Here is an 18,557-nt window from a genome sequence, read left to right as displayed (position 1 = left end):
TGACCGGAGCATCAGCGAAAATTACTCCTGAAGCACATGCTAGAAGAGATGCCAAAAACAATATCATGTACTTCAGAATATTGGGCAGAACAAAATCAAGTCCGAACGAGCTCCAACCACTCTTCGATTTTGTCCAACAACACAAGGAGCAGCAACACCCAGGTTAGGCCTGCTCGAGCTCAACGAGAACGCCGTTGCAATCCTTGGGGTGCAGGAAGACAACTGGCTTGCCGTGGGCGCCAATCTTGGGCTCTTTGCTGAGAGCGCGGATTTTGCGCGCGGCGAGATCTGCCATGGCCTTGCGAATGTCGGTGACCTGATTGGGTTTGTGGCAAACAAACCAAGAGCACCCCCCAAAGTGAGAACAGAGTCCTGTCAAACCTTTTTTCTTTTTCCTTTCTTTCCAAATCCTCCCAAAAGTACCTCAATGCAAATGTGATGCAAACCGCCATCGGGCTTCTTGTCGAGGAAGTTCTGGATTGGCGAATCCTTGCCGTAGGGCTCGAGCAGCTCAATCTTGGTGTCGCCAAGCTCGACAAAGACTGTGTAGACGCCGTGCTCGGGTTGCGGCTGGATTCGCAATGCAAAAACGAGACAAACCATCTCCAGTCAGTGCCTTTTCGTTGAATAAAACGTTAAACAACCGGATCCGTTTTTTTGCTTTGGTCGAAACAAAACAATCCTTGTCTCAGAAAACGCGCAAACTCGTCTCATCATATACCTGAATATCGCTGACTTTGGCTTGGAGAACGTCGCGGTAGAAGGCACGCGCGGGCTCGGCTTTGGGAACGGCGATGGCGACGTGGTTGAGCTTGCCAAGCTTCCAGACGCTTGCAGGGGCCTAACGCCAAACAGTACGAAGCGTGAGCAGGCGGATCACGGCTTGTAAGGGAAACACATCGTTCGTGAACGAGGAACACCCGACCCGACCCGACCCCGACACGCCACGACTCTCCTGGATTGCATGAATGAATGAATGCGTACAGCGCTGGCGGCGGCAGCGGAGGCGGGAGCGGCAATCGGGGCGGCAGTGGACAATGCGCGCACGGCAACACGAGCTGCAGCAGCAAACATGGTTGAATGTGAACGGACGACTGGGGTGCGGAATGCTAACTAAAATGGAGTGTGTATATTCAACAAGTGCACTTGGACAGCATCGGCATCGATACAATCCCAGCATCAGCATCGGACTGGATACGTGAATTTGCTTGTCAAAATGAAAATCACTCCTTGCTTGATCATCGTCTCACATCGTCTCACTGGAGAAGAAACCCAGTCAGAATAAGAGCGCCAATGCACGTCACTTTGACTGCCTGTGCACGGTGGTTTTTCATGCCGGTCGTGTGGCCCTGCGTCGCCCAGGCAGCGGCAAATCCGGCAAACAACGCTGCCGTCCCCAGCAAGTGACCCTGGCGGGCAACTCGGTCGCCGTAGAGCCCAACCCACACGCCGTTGACAAAGATGCCCAGGTTCATGGCTCCGGCGGCGTACGAGCCCCACCAGCGACCTTCGGGCGACAGCGTTGCACCGCCGCGAAAGGCAACCGGCGTCAGCTCGCGCAGCATTGTCTCGGGCGTGAGCCAGTGCTTCAGGCATGCGCCACCAGCGCCCGCGACAGCAAACCAATACAGCGCAGGTGCAGCGTACTCCATCTTGGTAATTTTGTGGGTGAAGACGTGAGGACCGGTCGATCGTGGTGGGAAATGACTGAGCGTTGGAATTGGAGAAGCGAAATTGATGATGAGTTGGTGATCTCAGACAATCCGCCGATATTCGTTTGAAAATCGGATGCCCGCGTGTTTTGCATGCCGATGGTGTCGGTGGATGGCTGAATCGCGCCGATTTCGGCAGATTTGAAAATTGGTGTGCGCTGGCTTCATATTGTTTTGATCTTTGAAAGTGTATTGTTTTTGCACACACTGCACGTTTTCCAATCCAAACCGGCATCAAAAGATCAAAACACATCTCTACAATAGATTTTCATCAAAAGCGGGGACGTATCTTCAAAGGGTTTCCGCGACTGACAACAATCGCACGTCAAAGTTTCAGACACCTCAAACTTTTGCCTGTGACTCGCAAAAATCGCGTCTTCTCATCCGCAAATGTTGTAAAACTATATCTTTTAATGCACGCTCAAAGTAGGTGGAAGATAGACGCGTCTTACCTTGTGTTTGGATGACCTAAGGCACAGCGTCTGCAAAATGTGAGCTCGGCGCATTTCTCACGCCCTGCCACATCAGAGGTCCCTTTCGTCCGCACCAAATCATCATAATTAATGATAGCAATGACAGTGCATCCGCCCTCATAGGCGTGGCAGCTCAATGCCTCGTTCTTCTCAAGATCGTGAGCTGTGGTCAGCTTTGACAAAGATGAACGCTCCACCCACGCTCGTCCCTTGATCGGTCGCTCCTCGACCTTCCACACACATGTTGCACCATGCTTTGAATGAGTTGCTAATAATAACCATGACGCAAGACTTACTGAGACAAAGAAACTGGATTCAATCCTGGTTTTTTGTTTGTTATCTGACAATCCGAAACAGTGAGGTCATACCGGCCGCGTCGACACTTGCCAACGCGGCCGCTGACTTCAGTGGAAACCTTCTTCCCTTTAAATAGCAATGCTCCTTCACCGAAAGTAAAAGCACTCCTCAGTCTACTTTTTCCTGTCGACCACTTCGAACGAGCAAGGGCAACCAAGATCGAACACGAAAAGCACAAACCCTTTGTTTTTTCCAACGCACATCAACACAACCTCCCACAAACAAATCCATCAAGCAAAACATGGGTCTCCTCGTTAGCAAGATTTCTCAAGCCCTTGAATCGCTCGGGTCTGTGTTTAGCAACCGCCAAGCGCGCATTGTCATGATCGGCCTGGACGCGGCCGGCAAAACCACCATCCTGTACAAGCTCAAGTTGGACGAGGCCGTCCAAACGCTGCCCACCATCGGATTCAATGTGGAAACCATCCAACACAACCGCCTTACCATGACAGTGTGGGATATCGGCGGCCAGCACAAAATCCGACCGCTTTGGCGCCATTACTACCACGGCACGGACGCGGTCATTTTTGTCGTCGATAGCGCCGACCGCGAGCGTCTGTTCGAGGCCCAGGATGAGCTGCAGAAGGTGATGAGCTCGGATGAGCTTGCGCGGGCATGTATCTTGGTGTTTGCCAACAAGCAAGATGTTTCCGGATCGGTTTCTGCCAACGAGATGGCCGAGCAACTTGGCCTGTTCAAGAGCACCCATCGCCAGCGTCTATGGCACGTGCAGCCATGCTGTGCCAAGACTGGTCAAGGCCTGGTTGAAGGACTGCAGGAGCTTGCGCGAATGCTCAAGTCCCAGCCGGCCTCCGTCGACTATTAAGCGTGTTGTGCTTTGCAAGCGCGTTGAAGAAATGATTTGCATCTTGGTGATATTGTATGCGAGCCAACAGATATATTTTGAAAGAGAGCAAGATTACAGTTGTGCAGGCAAGCGATTGAGTTGTAAAGGTGCGAAGCAAGGCGACGGCAAATTCTGAGCTGTGCACCACGAGCACCTCCAAAAAGGAATCAACTATTCTCAACGAATCGGCACACTGCTTTTGCTGACACGCCAATCTCAGAATGCTCAATGTTCCAATTCCGGTAACAAACAACAACAAACAACAACAAACAAACAAAAAGAAGCAGCGGGCTTTTCTCCGAAATTCAATCCGACACCTGCCTCCAGCCCTTGTCTCCGTTTCGCCCCGCACCAGCGACGTGCTCCCGGCGTCCTCTCACCCAACAAAAGCCCCTCAATTCCCTGGCAATCGAACGAGCAACACGAAAACAACGAAACAAACCCACAAAACACCACGCTCAAAAACACTGCCAAAATTCGCCAATCGTTCACCTCTCAAACACGCGCTTCACTCACTCAAACCACACCGCCAAACAATCCTTTCCCCCCGCCCCCAAGGAATCAAACCTAATCTCCAACGTTCCTCCACTAACTCGAATCCCACTGCCAAACGAAGCAACGCACCGTCACTCTAAAATTTTCAATTGTTCAATCTCAATCACCACCTTCAAGAACAAAAGCAACAATGCTGGACCCGTCGTCGCTGCTGACGCCGTCTGCAAGCGATGCCGAGAATGAGCAAAAGTGGACCAAAATCCTGCACAAGGTGTCCAAGCTGAAAGGGGACGACCGGACGTTCTTCGAGTCGATGGTCAAGTCGCTGCGGATTGACGAGTGGCTTGCTCGAGACAACCAGCGCCAGCTCCAAGACAACCGCGTCCTCACTCTCGGTACCGCCCGCTTGCTGTGTTTCCAGCCCTGCCAATTCTCCATTCACTCATTCACTCATCGTCAGTCGTCGTCGCTGAGGAGCTGTTGTGGTTGTGCTGGTTGAGTGTGTGGTTTTGTGGTTGTTTGGGATTCGATTCGCACGTCACTGTTTGCTCTCTCTGGCTCTGGCTCTGGCTCTGGCCCTGGCTTGAATTCGCACCAAGTGTGTATCGTACGATTCTCAACTGACTGACTGATTCGGCGGGCGCGCTTTTTTTGTCCCTTGGGTGCAGGTGGCGGGAACACGGGCAAGACGACCTTGCTCAAGCAGATGCGCGTCCTCTATGCGGGCGGCTTCTCGTCGGACGACAGGACGGAATACAAGTTTAGCATCTACGATAATGTACTCGACGCAATGCTCGCCCTCATCAAGGGATTGCAAATCCTAGCCATCCCAATGGAGTCGCAATTTCAGGTCAGTTTTGTTTTTTTCGAGATTTTTGAGACACTTTCGTCAACAAAGTCACCCCAAAAGACAGTCAAAGCATTGTATGCCAAAGTATGCACTGTTATGATCTCACTGTGGTGGTCTTTTCAAACAATGTACTACTTGCCTCGACTTGCACACAGTCTTACGTGGAGGAGCTGATCGGATTTGCGGCATCCAACAACGCGGCGCCAACAACCCAGGTTCTGCCGCACTCATTCGCCCCGCCAGTGATCGCTTGGACGGATGACAAGTTCCAGTGCCACGTCTATCCACTAGTCAAAACCCTGTGGGCTTTTAGCACTTCGATTCGAACTTGCTTTGAGCGACGGAACGAGCTTCCGTTTCCCGTGCCAGATTGCGCCATCTAGTGCGTTCGTACTGTAGCGTGGGCTTGATGCGATGAATGCACATGTTGCCCTGTGGGCACACATCAAGTAAGGCGTGCTCATTTTGGGCTTTTGGTTTTTGTTTTGGCATCACTCGCAGCTTTTTCAACGAAATTGATCGCATTAGCGAACCGACGTTCACTCCCTGTGAGCAGGACGTGATTCGCATGCGCGTCAAGACACTGGGTGTGGTCGAGCATAACTTTGTCATCAAGAGCCAAAAGTGGACGTAAGGTTATATTCCTTGTTCGAGCCAACTTTGCCGAAACAATCTTACAGTCGAATCTTTCTCGCTCACTCCATCATCCGCTCCTCGTTCTCCTATTACTTTCTGGCTGTTGCATCATCGCCAGATTTATCGATGTCGCTGGACAAAAGTCGGCGCGGCGAAAGTGGATTCATCTGTTTGACGGCGTTTCTGGCGTCGTGTTCTTCGTGTCGCTTAGCAGTTATGACGAAACATATCAAGACACGTTGCCTGCAACCGACTCCTTTGACAATTTGGACGAAGCTGCTGATGGTGAAGAATCGCCGGTAAGCGCGAGCACGGAATGGCAGCAACAATGGACGAATTGCGTTTTGGTGGCTCACTCTTTTGTTTTCGAACTCTCGTCTTGCAGAAGTCGCTGTTGCTAACTGATGGACTGGAGCTGTTCGAGTCTCTCTTACGCGACCCGCATCTCGAGAACGTCCCTTTCACCGTTTTGCTCAACAAGTTTGATTTGTTCTCGACCAAAATCCCACTTCGTCCACTTCGCCAGTTTTTGCCCGGGTACATTGGTACGAGTCCTATTTGGTATTGTTGGCTTGAGTGCCACGTTGTGTGCTCGCGAGCACTCAGTTCGAAGCACGGAATTGCTTTTTTTTTTTTTTTTTTTTTTGGGCAGGGGACGATTCCGATGTTGGAGCAAGCGCCACATACATTCGCAACTTATTCCTAGAACGAGCTGCCAACGTGGATCGCAAAGTGCACGTTGAATTGACCTGTGCCACCCACAAGCCAACCATCGAGCAGTCGCTCAACGCAGGCTTGGCCTTTTTGCAAGAAATGCGCCAGAACGCGGCTCTGACCCCGCGAGCAAGCTCGTCGCGGAGTGCTGGTACGATACGCCGCGGAGACAACGCACAACGCGGATCTGCACACCAACACTCGGTGGGCTCTCCGCCAATCTCGGCCTCATCCAGTCCTCGACCGAGCATTAGCGGGCCGAGCGGCACTGACGCGCAGCAGTCCTCTTCTCCACCACGCTGGGCCTACGAGAGCTTGTAGATTTCTGGACTGGGATGTGATCTATGACGATTTGTGTAGGTTGTTGACGAGCTTTCTCGGATTATTTATTGGTTTTTCAAACCCCATCAGTGTCTTGGCGTGTACGTTCTGTTCCTGTTGTCCTGTAGACTCGCTGACCTTTTAGTAAAGTTAGACATTTCATCAAGGGCATATACATGTAGGAGGTGAACTATTCCGTTGCAGACACAACTGGGTCTGCTGGATTTTTCTCACAATTCAGAACGACCACTCTCGCACCAACCGGTCGTCAAAGACAACTGTCCGAGAAGAATTAAAGATAAATTTACTTGTGTACAGCAATACAAGCACACTGCAATGCATTTTCCCCCTGAATCGAAAAAACAACAAAACAAAAACAACAACAAACAACCAAAAAATAATACAAGCAATCCATAGGCAAATAGGTTCTGACTACAAGAGCGGCTCCTCCTCCAATCGCTCAAAGAACAGCTTGCTGCTGGTCAACTCGAGCACCTTCGCTTCTCCTTCTGCGCAATCCGCACCAACATTGAACGCAATGTACTTGTTGTCGCGGAAAAAGTACGCCGTAGAGCTGTTGTACTTGAGCACGGACGAGACACCTTCGGGGAAGACGCCTGGCCAGTACTTTTCAATCAATTTCGGGTAGCCGGCATCTTGGCGATCCAGCGCAATGTCATACCGACAGTATTCGCGCCCTTTGAAAAAATAGACCTGAGAGCAGATGCCAAAAGATGAGTCAGTCGGGGCTGAGAATCTCTGCAAAGCGCTCACACGCATGCGCGTTTGGCAGCGGCATTTTGTGTCATCACACCTTGCCGTTGCCCCAGTTGGCTGCGGCGTCGATCGATGTAAAGGACAATCCAGGGAAGGATTCGGTGGAGATGAGGCGCGGGTAGCCTTCATCGCCACGTTCGAGACTTGTGTCGTACCGAGCATAGTAGTTTCCGCTAAACAAGTAGGCCTGGCACAAAAAAAAAGAAAAAAAAAACACACACACCCACACACAGAGAAAAACAATGTACAAAAACTTAGTCCAATCGCCACATTCAAACTGACGCCTGTTCCATGTACAAACCTTGTTATTTTGCCAGATAACGGCAGAGTCAATTCGGGAGAAGGGCACATTGACCCAGTTGGTCATGTTGATGGGGCGCGGATAGCCGAAATCGATCACTTCGTCGTCCAGGTCGTAGCGGAAGTAAATTCGGTCCACGTACACGTACAGTTTTCGCTTGCCTTGCTTCACGTAAGACTAGAGGGAGCAATTCAAACCAAGCAAAGCAAAAAAAAAAGCAGTCGTCAGAACGAGCAGCCTCAATCGAGCCAAAAAAGAAACCTCAACTCCAAAATCACCCATACCAAAAAGCCGTTCGCTCGGGCAGCAATCTCAAGCAGCACGCGACGACGTTCCAGACCAAGATCAACAAGAATGCGGCGCTCTGCGCTCAGAGCCTGATTCACAGCCTCCAGCTCCAGAATGCGGTTGTTGGCCTGATCGCTCTGGGTTTGGAGATGGTTGATGTACTCGATCGCCAGTTTGAGAATGTAGGGCTGTCGTGCAACCTTGAGATTTGGATTGATATCTTTGCAGCTCGGCACGGCCATCTCGAGCTCGTCAAATCGCTGCTTCAGAATGAGGCGTCGCTTTTGCTCAATGACAATGTGATTTTTGCGCCTCTCTTCCTTACTGCAGACACAGCGACAACGACAAAAGAGGAGAACACGAAACAAAGGTTTGGTGTGAGTGGCATGTCTCACAAAACACCAATCAAACAAAAACTGAAAACCCCCATCCGCCCCCTCTTTCTTACTTCATGGCGCGCTTCAGCTCGCGGCGCATGATGCGATGCGCAGTCTCCTCCGAGGACTCTGTGCGACGAGCGCGCTTGCGCGAGCCAATCGTTTCGTGCAAGCTCTGCACGGCGTTGGCGACGGCCTGTGCGACGGCTTCGGTCGGCAGGGTTTCGAGCATGGTGCCGTCGGCCGGTCGCTTGCGCCTGCGCGCAGACGAAGCCGCGGCGGCAGCGTCCACAAGCAAGTCTGGCGTAATTGGCACAATGCTCATGGTGCTCGCGTCGTCGGCGTGCGAGATGGCAGCCGCTGCAGCGTCACGTGCTGGATGTTTGGAGCGTTTCCCGGCGGCGGCGGCGGTTTTTGTCGCTGTGGGCGCCGACGCAGCGGAGATAGCTGCCGCAGCGAGCGCCTGTGCCGACATTGCAGCAACTCCACCTGCGGTCGACGAGGATGAGCTCGCTCCGGGCGCTCCGCCAAACAGATGCGTGTCAAATTCTTCCATGTCCGAGATGTCATCTTCGTCGTCGTCGTCGTCGTCGTCGTCGCCCATGCCATCCGTGTACTCGTCGCCTGTGCCTGCAGACAGATCGCCACGGTCGCCCTCCAAGTCGAACGACGATGACATTGCAGACAAGTCATCGTTGTCAACGCACGACGCGGTCGATCCGGCGCCGGACGAGACCACGCTCGTGCCCTTGTTGGGCCTGCTCTGCAGCTGGCTTTGGAGCTGGCTGTGGAGCAGCTGGTTTTGCAGCAGCTGGTTTTGGATGAAACTCTGGCTCTGGCCCTGGCTTGATGAGGGGAAAAGTCCAGAGTGGAGGCCGTCCAGTGCAGCAATCCCATTGAAGCCAGGAGCAGCAGCACTCGCGCCCTGATGAAGTGCTTGTTGTTGTTGCTGTTGCTGCTGCAAGGCGAGCACGGCAGCGTGGTTGAAGCCGGCGAGCGACGCAGCAGACGCAGCCGAGGCCACCTGGACGGGGAAGAGCGACTGCTGACCCCAGGCCGAGGCGTCGGACTGCGAATGGAGCTGCTGCAAAAGCTGCGCCTGCGGGGGTCTGTGCATGTACGCCAGCTGCTGCATGTAGTGCGGTGAGTATGCTGCTGCTGCTGCCGCTGCTGCCGCCGCTGCTGCTGCTGCGTGGGCCTGTTGCTGCTGTGCTGCGGCTGCGAGCGTCATTGAAACCGCAGAGCCGACGTACGAACTGCCGCCGGCGCCGGCTACTGCTGCTGCTGCTGCTGCTGCTGCTGCGGGGCCAATGCCGCTGCCCGTGAGCGAGAACATGCTGGGATTGCCGCTGCTGCTCGGGTTGTGGCCGTGGCCGTGGCTGTTGGCAGCAGCGAGCTCAGCGAGGCCTGCAATCGTGAGCGGCAAAGAGTGGAGTTGCTGCTGCTGCTGCTGCTGCTGCTGTTGCTGCTGCTGCTGGCCGCCCGTCGACTGCATTGCGTGTGAATGTGACTAAAGTGACGACGGCAGCGTAAAGGAAAAGAGAAACAAAGAGAAAGAGTGAGAAAACAAGAGAAAAAGAGTGAACAATCAAAAGAGAGTGAAAATCCAAAACTGGGGAGAGATTTCGTATGTCAGCTGCCACTTTCCAAACTCAACATCAAGACAGTCACTCCAGTCAAGTCAGTCAATTCAGTCAATTCAGTCAATTCAGTCAAGTCAGCCATTCAGTCAATTCAGTCAATTCAAGGAAGACACACCGAAACCACATTTACACAGAGTTGTAACATTGAACGTGACTTTGTATTCATCAAACAACTTGAGGGTTGCCCGCATTCAGATTCGGACTGAGCAACGGTTGGGTTTCGCTGCATGTCGGTGGTGGTACATCGTGCTTGAATCCAGGTAGTTTGACAATATTGTTGTAGACCAGCGTTCCAAATACCAGTGTCAGGAATCCGGCCACTGGAGCAGCAGAATGAAAAATGAAACCAACTCACTCAGATGGGTCAGCACCCCATCAAAAAAAAAAAAAAAACTCAAAACAACAAGACAAGGACAAATAGACACCCGTCCACAAACAAACCTTCAAGTGGGGAATAGTTCGTCCATTGCTCGCCGAGGCTGTCGGTGATGCCGTAGTAAATGACCAGACCAACGAGCCAGACCAGCACGGTGCGACAGGCGTCAATCAACGTCCGATGAACGGCCGTCATGGCCTTGGTGACGGCGAGCCCGAAAAAGTTGTAGAATGCAATCGAAAACACGTACACGACGACGAATGCAATCAAAGCCCCGCTGTGGTACATTTGGACAAAGCCGTCCAGGGCATTTTCGTAGGAGCCGTGGCTGCCAACTTCCGAGGGTTGGCTGCCGGGAATAAAGTAGACGATAGGCAGCGCAACAAACATGGAGATGAGGGCACCAAAGAGGCCCTCGCGGCCCACCACTTCCATTGGAGGGTAGTTTGCGGCCTTGATGAGCTTTTCTTCGACAACGACTTGGCCGGCCGAGCAGAGCTGGCCAGCAAGGTTGAGAGCAATGCCAAGGACGACCTCGGACGTCGGGTGGCTGTCATCGCCACTGTCAGCAAGCACAGAGGCGACGCCGACCATCGCCAGACCGCAAAACACAATGAACAGGCCCGTCCACTTGTGCGGGCCCAGCGTGCGCTTCAGGAAGAGCACGGAAAGCACAGCACTGAAAATGATAATGCTCCCGCGCATGATTTGCCACACGGAAGCGGCGCAGTACAGCAATGCAATGCCGGCGAGGGTCGTGCCAGTGAGATCAAAGCAGGTCGGGATGAGAAAGATGAGCACCTGCCGCCACGTCCGCTTGTGCGTAATTCGATCGACGTGCTTGCTCGTGTCCACATCGGCGTTCTTGCTTGCCGCTGTCCGTGGCAGAAGCGAGCTGCTTGCCGGGTCGGGCGACGCGTAACTTGACGCGAACGGGTCTTGGTTGACGGACGCCGACAGCATCTGAAGCCGTGCAGCTGTCTCGCGGCGGCGTTGGACGTAGAGTCCAATCAGGCACAGTGATTCACCTGAGGAAGAGAGACGGGAGAGAGCGAGAGAGAGAGAGAGAGAGAGAGAGAGACGGGACGAGTGAGCTGTTGTTGGGTCGTGTCGCAGCCTGATTTCGCCCCCTGTCGCCTGTCGCGTCGCCCGGGGTTCGCAAGTTCAACAGCACCAGACTCACCGATGAACATGAAGAAGGTCTGCAGCCATGGTTTGGAGAAGGTGCGCACTGTGCCATCGATGCCCTCCGACCTGCTCAACAAGACAAACACACACATGGTGGGGACATGGTGTGGTGGCGCAAACACTGAGATTTCTGAGCTGTTCAGCATAGGAATCATGCAAGAACAATCACACATCGTACGAGACTTGGTTTTGGGCCTTCTTGGAGAGCGTGTTGATGGAGCCCGTGAGCAGCATCCCAATCACAAGCAACGCGTTGTGCGAGACGGCAAACTTGACCATGGTGAATGGGATGGATTGGGATTTGACTGAGCTACTGTAGTTGGCAAAAAACGGCGAGTGCACGATGAAAACGAGCAAGGGCAGAATGAGTTTGTATTTCGTACAGTACTGGATCTGGGGGTTTGGAGATGCGAATTGGGTGCGCGCAGTGAACGAGAGAAAGCCTAGAGCCGGATTGAAAACACATCCAGCATTCTGCTTTGAGCCGCCGATTGGTGCCTGCCAAAGCTGAACTTGCATTGGCCGATCAAACGTTCGTATTTCAACTGGTGCGAAATGGCTGGCGGCGTGTACCTGTCCAGCTGGACGTGGACGCTCAGTCGGTCGAAATTGATCTATGCGTTTCGGATTCGCCTTTGCTCCAACGGCGTTTCCCTTGTCACACAAACCTCTCTACATCTCGCAATACTGTACTTTGGAATGACTTGATCTGGTGAGATCGGCATGGTGCAATGATTTCGTCAAAGTGCGCAGTGAACTTGGAATACAACAAACAACGCAAACAACCCAAAAACCAACCATCTTTGCCGCTCGTTCAAAACGCACATGGTGACGTTGTGGATGTGATGCGCCTCTTCGTTCCATAGTTCAGCTCTCTGGAAGACCCTTTCCCGCTTTTGTTCGCCTGCTTGCTTGTTTGAGCCTCACGCACGCGCCGGGCCTCACGAGTCGAAACCATTCACCAATGCGCGTTCTCCTCCTTCTTCCTCTGCTTCGTCCTGGTCTCTGAGCTCCATCCACTCTCTTAGGTTTCTTTCACATTGTACTCAAAATCGATGCCCTTTTTATTGTCGTTCTTCGATCGATCTTCACACGATCAGTCCTCTTGAACATTTTTTGTTCGTTTCATTCTTCTTCTTCTTCTTCTCAGATAGTGACAAACTATGACGCAGTACGACGACGCCAACAAGGGTCAGCCCGACCCCGCTGCCGTGCACGACTCGGACGACTACGAAGACGTTGGCGCGCCCCGTGATGCTGGCGCTGGTGCGGTGTCGACTCAGCCGCTTGCAGCGCGGCCCGGCTCGACAGCGACGTATGCGACGCCGTACGCAGTGCAAGGGGACAATGTCTCATCGACCTACACGTCGCCGCAGCCGGCGCCGGGCCAGCCGCCAGTGACGACGTCGATCGACATGCCCGCAAGCAGCCACCGCAAGGCAACCGGCGGCGCGCACGGCAGCGCTGGCAGCTTTGGATGCGGAGGTATGTGCGAAAAACCCCCCACTGACAGAATCGAGTGGCCAATGGTGTCTGTTGATGTGTGGCGCGAGCGAAACGAGCGAGCCAAGGGAAGCAAGACGAAGAGAGAGAGAGAGAGATTGATAGAGAGAGAGAGAGAAGGAGGTTCGAGAGTGAGAGAGAGAGAGAAAGAGAGAAGGAGGGAGGATTTTTGAATGAGTAGGAATTGGAATGGTATTCAAAAAAAAAAAAAATAGGGCAAAAAAAAAAAAGCCATTCAGTGAGGTAGAATTGAGCGATTTGAGCGATTTGAGCGATTTGAGCGATTTGACAGATTTGAGAGGTTGGGCTGAGAGAGGAGGGATGGAAGAGAGGGGGAAGAGAAGGGGGAAGGGGGCTCGTGTTTGAACTCACAGTAGTAGAAAAAAAATCACAAAAGTAGAAACGGAATGACAACTTCCATAATTAAAAAAAAAAAAAGCGGGACAAAGAAGGAAACAAACTGAGACAAGGACAAAATTTCAGCAACAACAAAGTTGAAAAAAGTGGATGAAAATGAAGCAGATGATGAAAAAATGACAAAAAGCTACGGACGAACTGACTTGACTGCCTGACTCATCTGCAAACACGCGACCACACCTTGACTCAACTCACCTCTTGAATGGGTTTCTAACAACGAATGGTCTGTGCTTTTTTTTTTTTGTTGTTGTTGCCTTCGTTGTCCAAACATCAAACGATGACAAACCAGCCTTCATGGTTTCGCTGGCCATGTTCGACGCGCTGCCGGACGTCAAGCACAAGATCTTCCTTGCGCTGCACATGTGCTTCTTCACTTGGTAAACAAAACAGTCGCACCAAAACCCGCACCTTGTTGAAGCAAACACCATGTTTCTTTTTGGGGTGGTTGTCGTCTCTCACTTTGCCTGCTTCCACTGTCTGTCTGTCTGTCTGTAGGGCCTTGTTCACAGGATTTTCCTGGACATACCAATTTGCCAACATGCTGCTCATCGCCATGGGCATCTTCCATGTCTGCATTGAGCCCAAGAATCGCCAACTCTTCTCCATTGTACGCAACCCCACTCAGTACGAGTCACAGTTGCATCGATTGTCTGACTCTTTTGCTTTGGTTGTCTGGTTTCACAGTTGCTCGCCTACCTGTTGTTCTCCATCGTCACTGATATCTGCGTGTTGGGCGTTTTTGGCGAAGCGTACTCCAACGGCCGTAAGCAAAGCATTTGCAGCTTTGCAAAAAGAAACGGGTTGCGTTTTGTTTTTGCGTGAAACCGGCAGCTCATTCTGTGTGTATGCTTTGCTATCCCTTGTATGTCTCTTTGTTCAGTGGCCCGCGACAAGTTCTCATTGGCGTACGTTTTAGCCCTCCCGTTTGTTGTGTACTATCCGACCTGCACCTGTTTGCTCACCAGCCTTCGCCTTCTCCTGTTTGGTTTTCTCCCTATTGCAGAATGGCTGCCATCAACATTGCCGTGAAGCCATTCACCCTCGCCTTCGGTATCAAGGAGTACCGTGATTACTTTGTCCACGGCAACAAGTGTATGACTTTTTATGTTGCCCAAAGGGGGGGGGAGTTGAGCCGCGCATCTCACCTTCCTTCTCTGGCCATTTTGCACAATCACAGAAACTCGCCGTACTTGATCCCAAGTCGCAGACCGAGGCAGGTCTCCTCGCACACACACTTTCACTTCCATTGGTGAATCAGAAATTTAGAAAAAGAGTGTGAAGAGAGCGCGCGCGCGAAAAACCAAAAAACGCTTGATTCGTTTTGTTTGTGAACAATATATTGCATGCCTGATCCACACATTTCATTCACACCTGTCATCACGCCTCCCCTGGTCATTGCATCACAGTGCCATTGGCGATTTTGTCGAAGAGTGTCAGCAGGGAATTTTTGCCTTCGGTTCGGCGCACAAACTCGTCGAGCAGGAAATGCTCCGTCTGAACCATCGCATGGCAGTAATTGGGTCGCGGAGCCGTGCTGGCTCCACCGATGGAACGACCAATGGAAGATGTGGTCGAGACACTCGAGGAGGCGCGTGGACGAGAGCGCAAGGCTTGCATGGCATTGCTCAGTTGCAGCGAGTCGCCCGCATACGGCGAAGCAGAGACGCTCGGGGCCAGCTTGTTGCCTTGAGGAGTCGCCGCGTCATACACGCGCGGAAACCGTGTGGGGACGGGCGAGCCTGGGGCCGGCGACACTCCGACCAAAGGAATTCCAGCCAACGCACCGACGCGACGGCTGCTCCGACCACCCGAGTTGACCGCCAGCAGATCGGCAGGCGACACTGCGCCACCACCATGCTTCCAGCTCTGTTGAGAGGACATGGAGGTTTGTGGCGTGGTGGGTGCCGTCGTCTCGTACGTTTCCAGCAGTTCCTCCTCCAGCTGGTCGTCAACATCGACAACTTCGTCTTCGCTCTCGTCGTCGCGTTCCAAGTCGTCATCAATGTCAAGATTGTGCTCCGTCGCAGCCGTGGTCAGTTCGAACTCGAGCTCTTTGATGCGCCGTGAGGCGTGTGCTAGTTCCTCTCGCAACGATTCGATCGTGTCTGGACGCGCGTCATGTTGGGGGTTGGGCCCAGCCGCTGCCTCTTGTGTGCTCTCAGGAATGACAATCACTGTCGGCAAGGAGGCATCTGCTGGAGCAGACGTCTGCGCCGCTGCTGAGGCCTGCTGGTCCTCTTCGAGCAAGAGCAGCTCGTCTTGACCAGCTGCGTGATCGCCACCCTTCTCGCCGTTCTCCTGAAGCTGGAATTCGGACAAAGTGTGCGCAAGATCAAAATTGTGGCGTTTCAATTCCGCCACTTGGCCCGCCAAATCCTGGGCACGCGTGCGCGAGTCTCGCAGGTCGGCCAGCAGCTGTGCACGGCTCTCCTTTGTTTCTTCGGTCTGGAATTGCATGCGATCCAACTGCTCCGTCACTTGCGCCCTCAACTCGTCGACCTGCTCCATTGTCTCTTGGTGCACGCGGCGCAGCTCTTCCAATTCGATGGACGTTGCAATGTGGCGGTCGCGCTCACGCGTGTTGGCAATCGTGAGCAGTTCCAGCTGCTGCATGCATGTCAGGTGCTGGTCAAGCGAGGTGGAGAGCTCAGCCTCGGACGCAGCAAGTCGCTGCTCCAAATCCAGGATGCGCTCTTTCGATGAGCGACCGCCAGCTGTTGGCGTGTGTGGTTCCTGGCCGTTCGAGTCAATTGCTGTTGCTGCTGCTGTTGCTGACAAACTGCCCCTCGAGAGCGAAGCAATCTCAAATGCGCCGCTTTCGTCGTCTGTTCGATCCAGGGAGCGAATTGCACTCTCAGTGGCCTGATGTTGGAGCTGCGACTGAACTTGCGCCGCAGTGACACGCGCTTGCAACAGCTCGTGGCGGCTCGACTCCAGCTCTGCTTCAAACACAGCCTCCTTGACAGCCAGATCATCACGAGCCGTCTGTGCATCCAAACGCGCTTTTGCATAGAATTCGTTGATCATGTCCAGCTGGGTTTGCAAAAACTCGCTATGCTGAACGGTCTGCACGAGCTGGGCTTCGGCATTCATTCTAGCTTCGCGCTCGGAGGCAATCTGGCCAGCCGCAATAGTGAGCGCAATTGCGTCCAGGTTGGCAGGGCGGGCCACAACCGGCTCGGCCACGACCGCGACGACAGCAACCGATTCCGAATCCGATTCGCCATTCACCTCAGTTGTCAATCCACCAAGGTGCTGAACAGTCTCGCTCAAGATGCTTTGAGCGTCTTCGCTGCCGGGCGCGTTCGTTTGGCCCTCCTCTTGCAGCTCATCTAGAGTGACGTCGACCAGATTGGACGAGGAGGTGATGGATGCAGAGGCGATCGACCCGTTCTCGGCGCCGGAAGACAAGGCGGCGCTCAACGAGCGCGTGGCGGCGACAAACGATGCTAATCCACGAGCGAGCTCCGACTGCGCAGGGCTCAGTTCCGAAAGTTCATCCAGTGCGGTTGTAGCAATGCCGGTTGTAGCGGAGGGTTCGCCGTCACTTTGCACGGTCTGCTGCTTGGTTGCAAGAGTTGCCTCCAAAAGCTCAACCTTCAACTCGAGCTCTGCAATGCGAGTCCGAGCAACTTGAGCAGCAGCGACGGCTCTTTGGTTTTGAATGTCTCCGTGGCTTGTCACTTCCTCGAGCTCTTGGCGTAGTGTGCCCGCTTCCGCTTCCAACTGCTTGACGAGGCTGGCACGAACTGCACAGAGAATGGAGGCAATGACAGCATACGCAAGGCACGAAACGAGAGCTGCGGCGAGAAAATCGACTGTTTGCTCAATCGTCAAGTCGTACTGGTCAAAGTACTGTCGGCAAGCGTGGAACAGCAGGATTGGGCGAACCGGTCCCAGATGTTTTAGCACCGGCTCTGGGTTGCATTCTTCTGGGTCGAGCGGGTCGTGCGAAAGCTCGACCACAGCGCCAGGGTGGTGGGCTGGTGCCGGCAACAGAACCTCTGGTAGCGTCGTCTTTCGTTGCAACTTTTCTTGACACTGGCTCAGTCCAGTATACGAGCGATGCAGAGATGCCGTAGTTTGATGAAGAGCGTGTTGGAGCAAGCGGCTCCGCTCAGACTCGCGTTCAAGCTCGGCTCGAAGTCGAGCCAACGGCAGAGCACCCGCCACCAACGACAGAGGTTCAGGGGCTGCTTCGGTCTGCTCGGTTACGGACTGCACCAACCCTGCTGCCCCTGCCGTCGGAGTCGGGAGGCCAATGTGCTCAACAAACCGGTTCACCTGCGACAAGGCGGGCTGCGCGTCTTCGTTCGCCTCGCTGTCGGCGGCTAGATCGGACGGGTGCTCATCAGTGCACAAATCCACTAAAATCCACTGGCTCGGCTCGCTTTCAGCTGATTCGGCGCCCGTCGTCAGTTGCAGCGCCACTGTCAGCTGCACGTTGAACAGCGAGGATTGCAGTTGCGACTCCTGGTCGGAAGTTTGAGCGGGTTGGCTGGACCCAGTGCGGGTAGCAGAAGCATATCGTGGCTGTTTGAAGTACTCTACAGGGATGAGCACGTCGGTCGAAGTGGACTGGGGTTGAGCATCGAAGCACGGCAAATCGAGTCTGCGGAATGGATGCCTGGCACTCGATCGCTTTACAAACAAAAGGGGACGAAAAACCAAAAAAATGGAGCAAGTGAATTTGATTGATTCACCCCATCTGAGTAAATCTGAGCGCAATCTGAGCGGAAAATTGGAGCGTCGGGTTTACCTCGAACAATGAAAAGCAGCCTGACTGCAGTGCGCCTTGCTCGAGCCCGCCATGGCCGATCGACACGAACAGCATCTCGAATGTCCCATCGTCAGAGCCCAATCCCGCCGGTGCCTGCAACGACGCGTCTGCGAGCGACGCTGTCCCAGAGTACAGCAAAACCCGGCTCGAGCCATCGTCGTTGGCGCTGTTCCACTTGACCTGGAATGCCACCGGCTGCGACAACCCAGCAACACGCAGACACGCACACACATAGGCAACATCAATGAATCAAGCACAGTGAGCCGGCTGCCAGTGGATGAGCGTCCCAGAACTGCGATCATCATGGCGCATTCCCGCTTTCACTCGTGTTACTGTTGCTGTTGTTACTGTTGTTTGTTACTGTTGTTTGTTACTGTTGTTGCTCTTTACCTGGACGGGTCGCGTGACGGTCGGCGGCAGAATGAACGGGACGACGAGCGCCAGCAATGCCAGCCAGTACTTTTGCATTAGAGAACAATGAAAATGAAAAAAAAAAAAAAAA

At 53.4% G+C, this 18,557-nt stretch overlaps 8 protein-coding genes across 8 annotated transcripts; 3 read left to right on the top strand and 5 right to left on the bottom strand.

The window, feature by feature from the left end:
- Positions 1 to 163: 163 nt before the first annotated feature.
- On the bottom strand, positions 164 to 1,074 carry CAOG_06870 (methylmalonyl CoA epimerase; the record flags this gene model as incomplete). The annotated part of the gene is made up of 4 exons (XM_004344441.1): positions 164 to 316; positions 424 to 570; positions 722 to 841; positions 985 to 1,074. The coding sequence occupies 4 exons, from the start codon at positions 1,072 to 1,074 to the stop codon at positions 164 to 166; spliced, it is 510 nt and encodes a 169-aa protein (XP_004344491.1).
- A 37-nt stretch (positions 1,075 to 1,111) lies between these two features.
- On the bottom strand, positions 1,112 to 1,696 carry CAOG_06869 (hypothetical protein). Its single transcript, XM_004344440.1, has one exon. It carries the CDS (start codon positions 1,650 to 1,652, stop codon positions 1,257 to 1,259), a length of 396 nt encoding a protein of 131 aa, XP_004344490.1. The 5' UTR covers positions 1,653 to 1,696; the 3' UTR covers positions 1,112 to 1,256.
- A 927-nt stretch (positions 1,697 to 2,623) lies between these two features.
- On the top strand, positions 2,624 to 3,456 carry CAOG_06868 (ADP-ribosylation factor 1). Its single transcript, XM_004344439.2, has one exon. It carries the CDS (start codon positions 2,784 to 2,786, stop codon positions 3,366 to 3,368), a length of 585 nt encoding a protein of 194 aa, XP_004344489.1. The 5' UTR covers positions 2,624 to 2,783; the 3' UTR covers positions 3,369 to 3,456.
- A 538-nt stretch (positions 3,457 to 3,994) lies between these two features.
- On the top strand, positions 3,995 to 6,576 carry CAOG_06867 (hypothetical protein). Its single transcript, XM_004344438.2, has 7 exons — positions 3,995 to 4,279; positions 4,553 to 4,734; positions 4,890 to 5,116; positions 5,236 to 5,364; positions 5,489 to 5,669; positions 5,756 to 5,915; positions 6,023 to 6,576. The coding sequence occupies exons 1-7, from the start codon at positions 4,075 to 4,077 to the stop codon at positions 6,403 to 6,405; spliced, it is 1,467 nt and encodes a 488-aa protein (XP_004344488.1). The 5' UTR covers positions 3,995 to 4,074; the 3' UTR covers positions 6,406 to 6,576.
- Positions 6,577 to 6,709: 133 nt separating this feature from the next.
- On the bottom strand, positions 6,710 to 9,742 carry CAOG_06866 (hypothetical protein). The gene is made up of 5 exons (XM_004344437.2): positions 8,220 to 9,742; positions 7,768 to 8,095; positions 7,484 to 7,660; positions 7,220 to 7,369; positions 6,710 to 7,119 (listed from the first exon to the last, which is right to left on the bottom strand). The coding sequence occupies exons 1-5, from the start codon at positions 9,641 to 9,643 to the stop codon at positions 6,838 to 6,840; spliced, it is 2,361 nt and encodes a 786-aa protein (XP_004344487.2). The 5' UTR covers positions 9,644 to 9,742; the 3' UTR covers positions 6,710 to 6,837.
- Positions 9,743 to 9,940: 198 nt separating this feature from the next.
- CAOG_06865 (hypothetical protein) lies at positions 9,941 to 13,246 on the bottom strand. Its single transcript, XM_004344436.2, has 5 exons — positions 13,231 to 13,246; positions 11,534 to 11,668; positions 11,351 to 11,421; positions 10,233 to 11,195; positions 9,941 to 10,111 (listed from the first exon to the last, which is right to left on the bottom strand). Exons 2-5 carry the CDS (start codon positions 11,632 to 11,634, stop codon positions 9,957 to 9,959), a joined length of 1,290 nt encoding a protein of 429 aa, XP_004344486.1. The 5' UTR covers positions 11,635 to 11,668; positions 13,231 to 13,246; the 3' UTR covers positions 9,941 to 9,956.
- CAOG_06864 (hypothetical protein) lies at positions 12,459 to 14,634 on the top strand. The gene is made up of 7 exons (XM_004344435.2): positions 12,459 to 12,840; positions 13,565 to 13,652; positions 13,771 to 13,882; positions 13,960 to 14,038; positions 14,156 to 14,180; positions 14,279 to 14,367; positions 14,453 to 14,634. Coding segments are annotated over exons 1-7 (717 nt in total). The 5' UTR covers positions 12,459 to 12,518; the 3' UTR covers positions 14,455 to 14,634.
- CAOG_06863 (hypothetical protein) lies at positions 14,560 to 18,526 on the bottom strand. Its single transcript, XM_004344434.2, has 3 exons — positions 18,446 to 18,526; positions 18,035 to 18,250; positions 14,560 to 17,916 (listed from the first exon to the last, which is right to left on the bottom strand). The coding sequence occupies exons 1-3, from the start codon at positions 18,521 to 18,523 to the stop codon at positions 14,668 to 14,670; spliced, it is 3,543 nt and encodes a 1,180-aa protein (XP_004344484.2). The 5' UTR covers positions 18,524 to 18,526; the 3' UTR covers positions 14,560 to 14,667.
- Between the last annotated feature and the right edge of the window lie 31 nt (positions 18,527 to 18,557).

The sequence above is a fragment of the Capsaspora owczarzaki genome (assembly GCF_000151315.2).
Source record: "Capsaspora owczarzaki ATCC 30864 unplaced genomic scaffold supercont2.12, whole genome shotgun sequence".
Classification (NCBI taxonomy): domain Eukaryota; class Filasterea; order Ministeriida; family Capsasporidae; genus Capsaspora; species Capsaspora owczarzaki.
The sequence above is the reverse complement of the archived record's forward strand: the minus strand, read 5'-3'. Positions and strand labels throughout refer to the sequence as shown.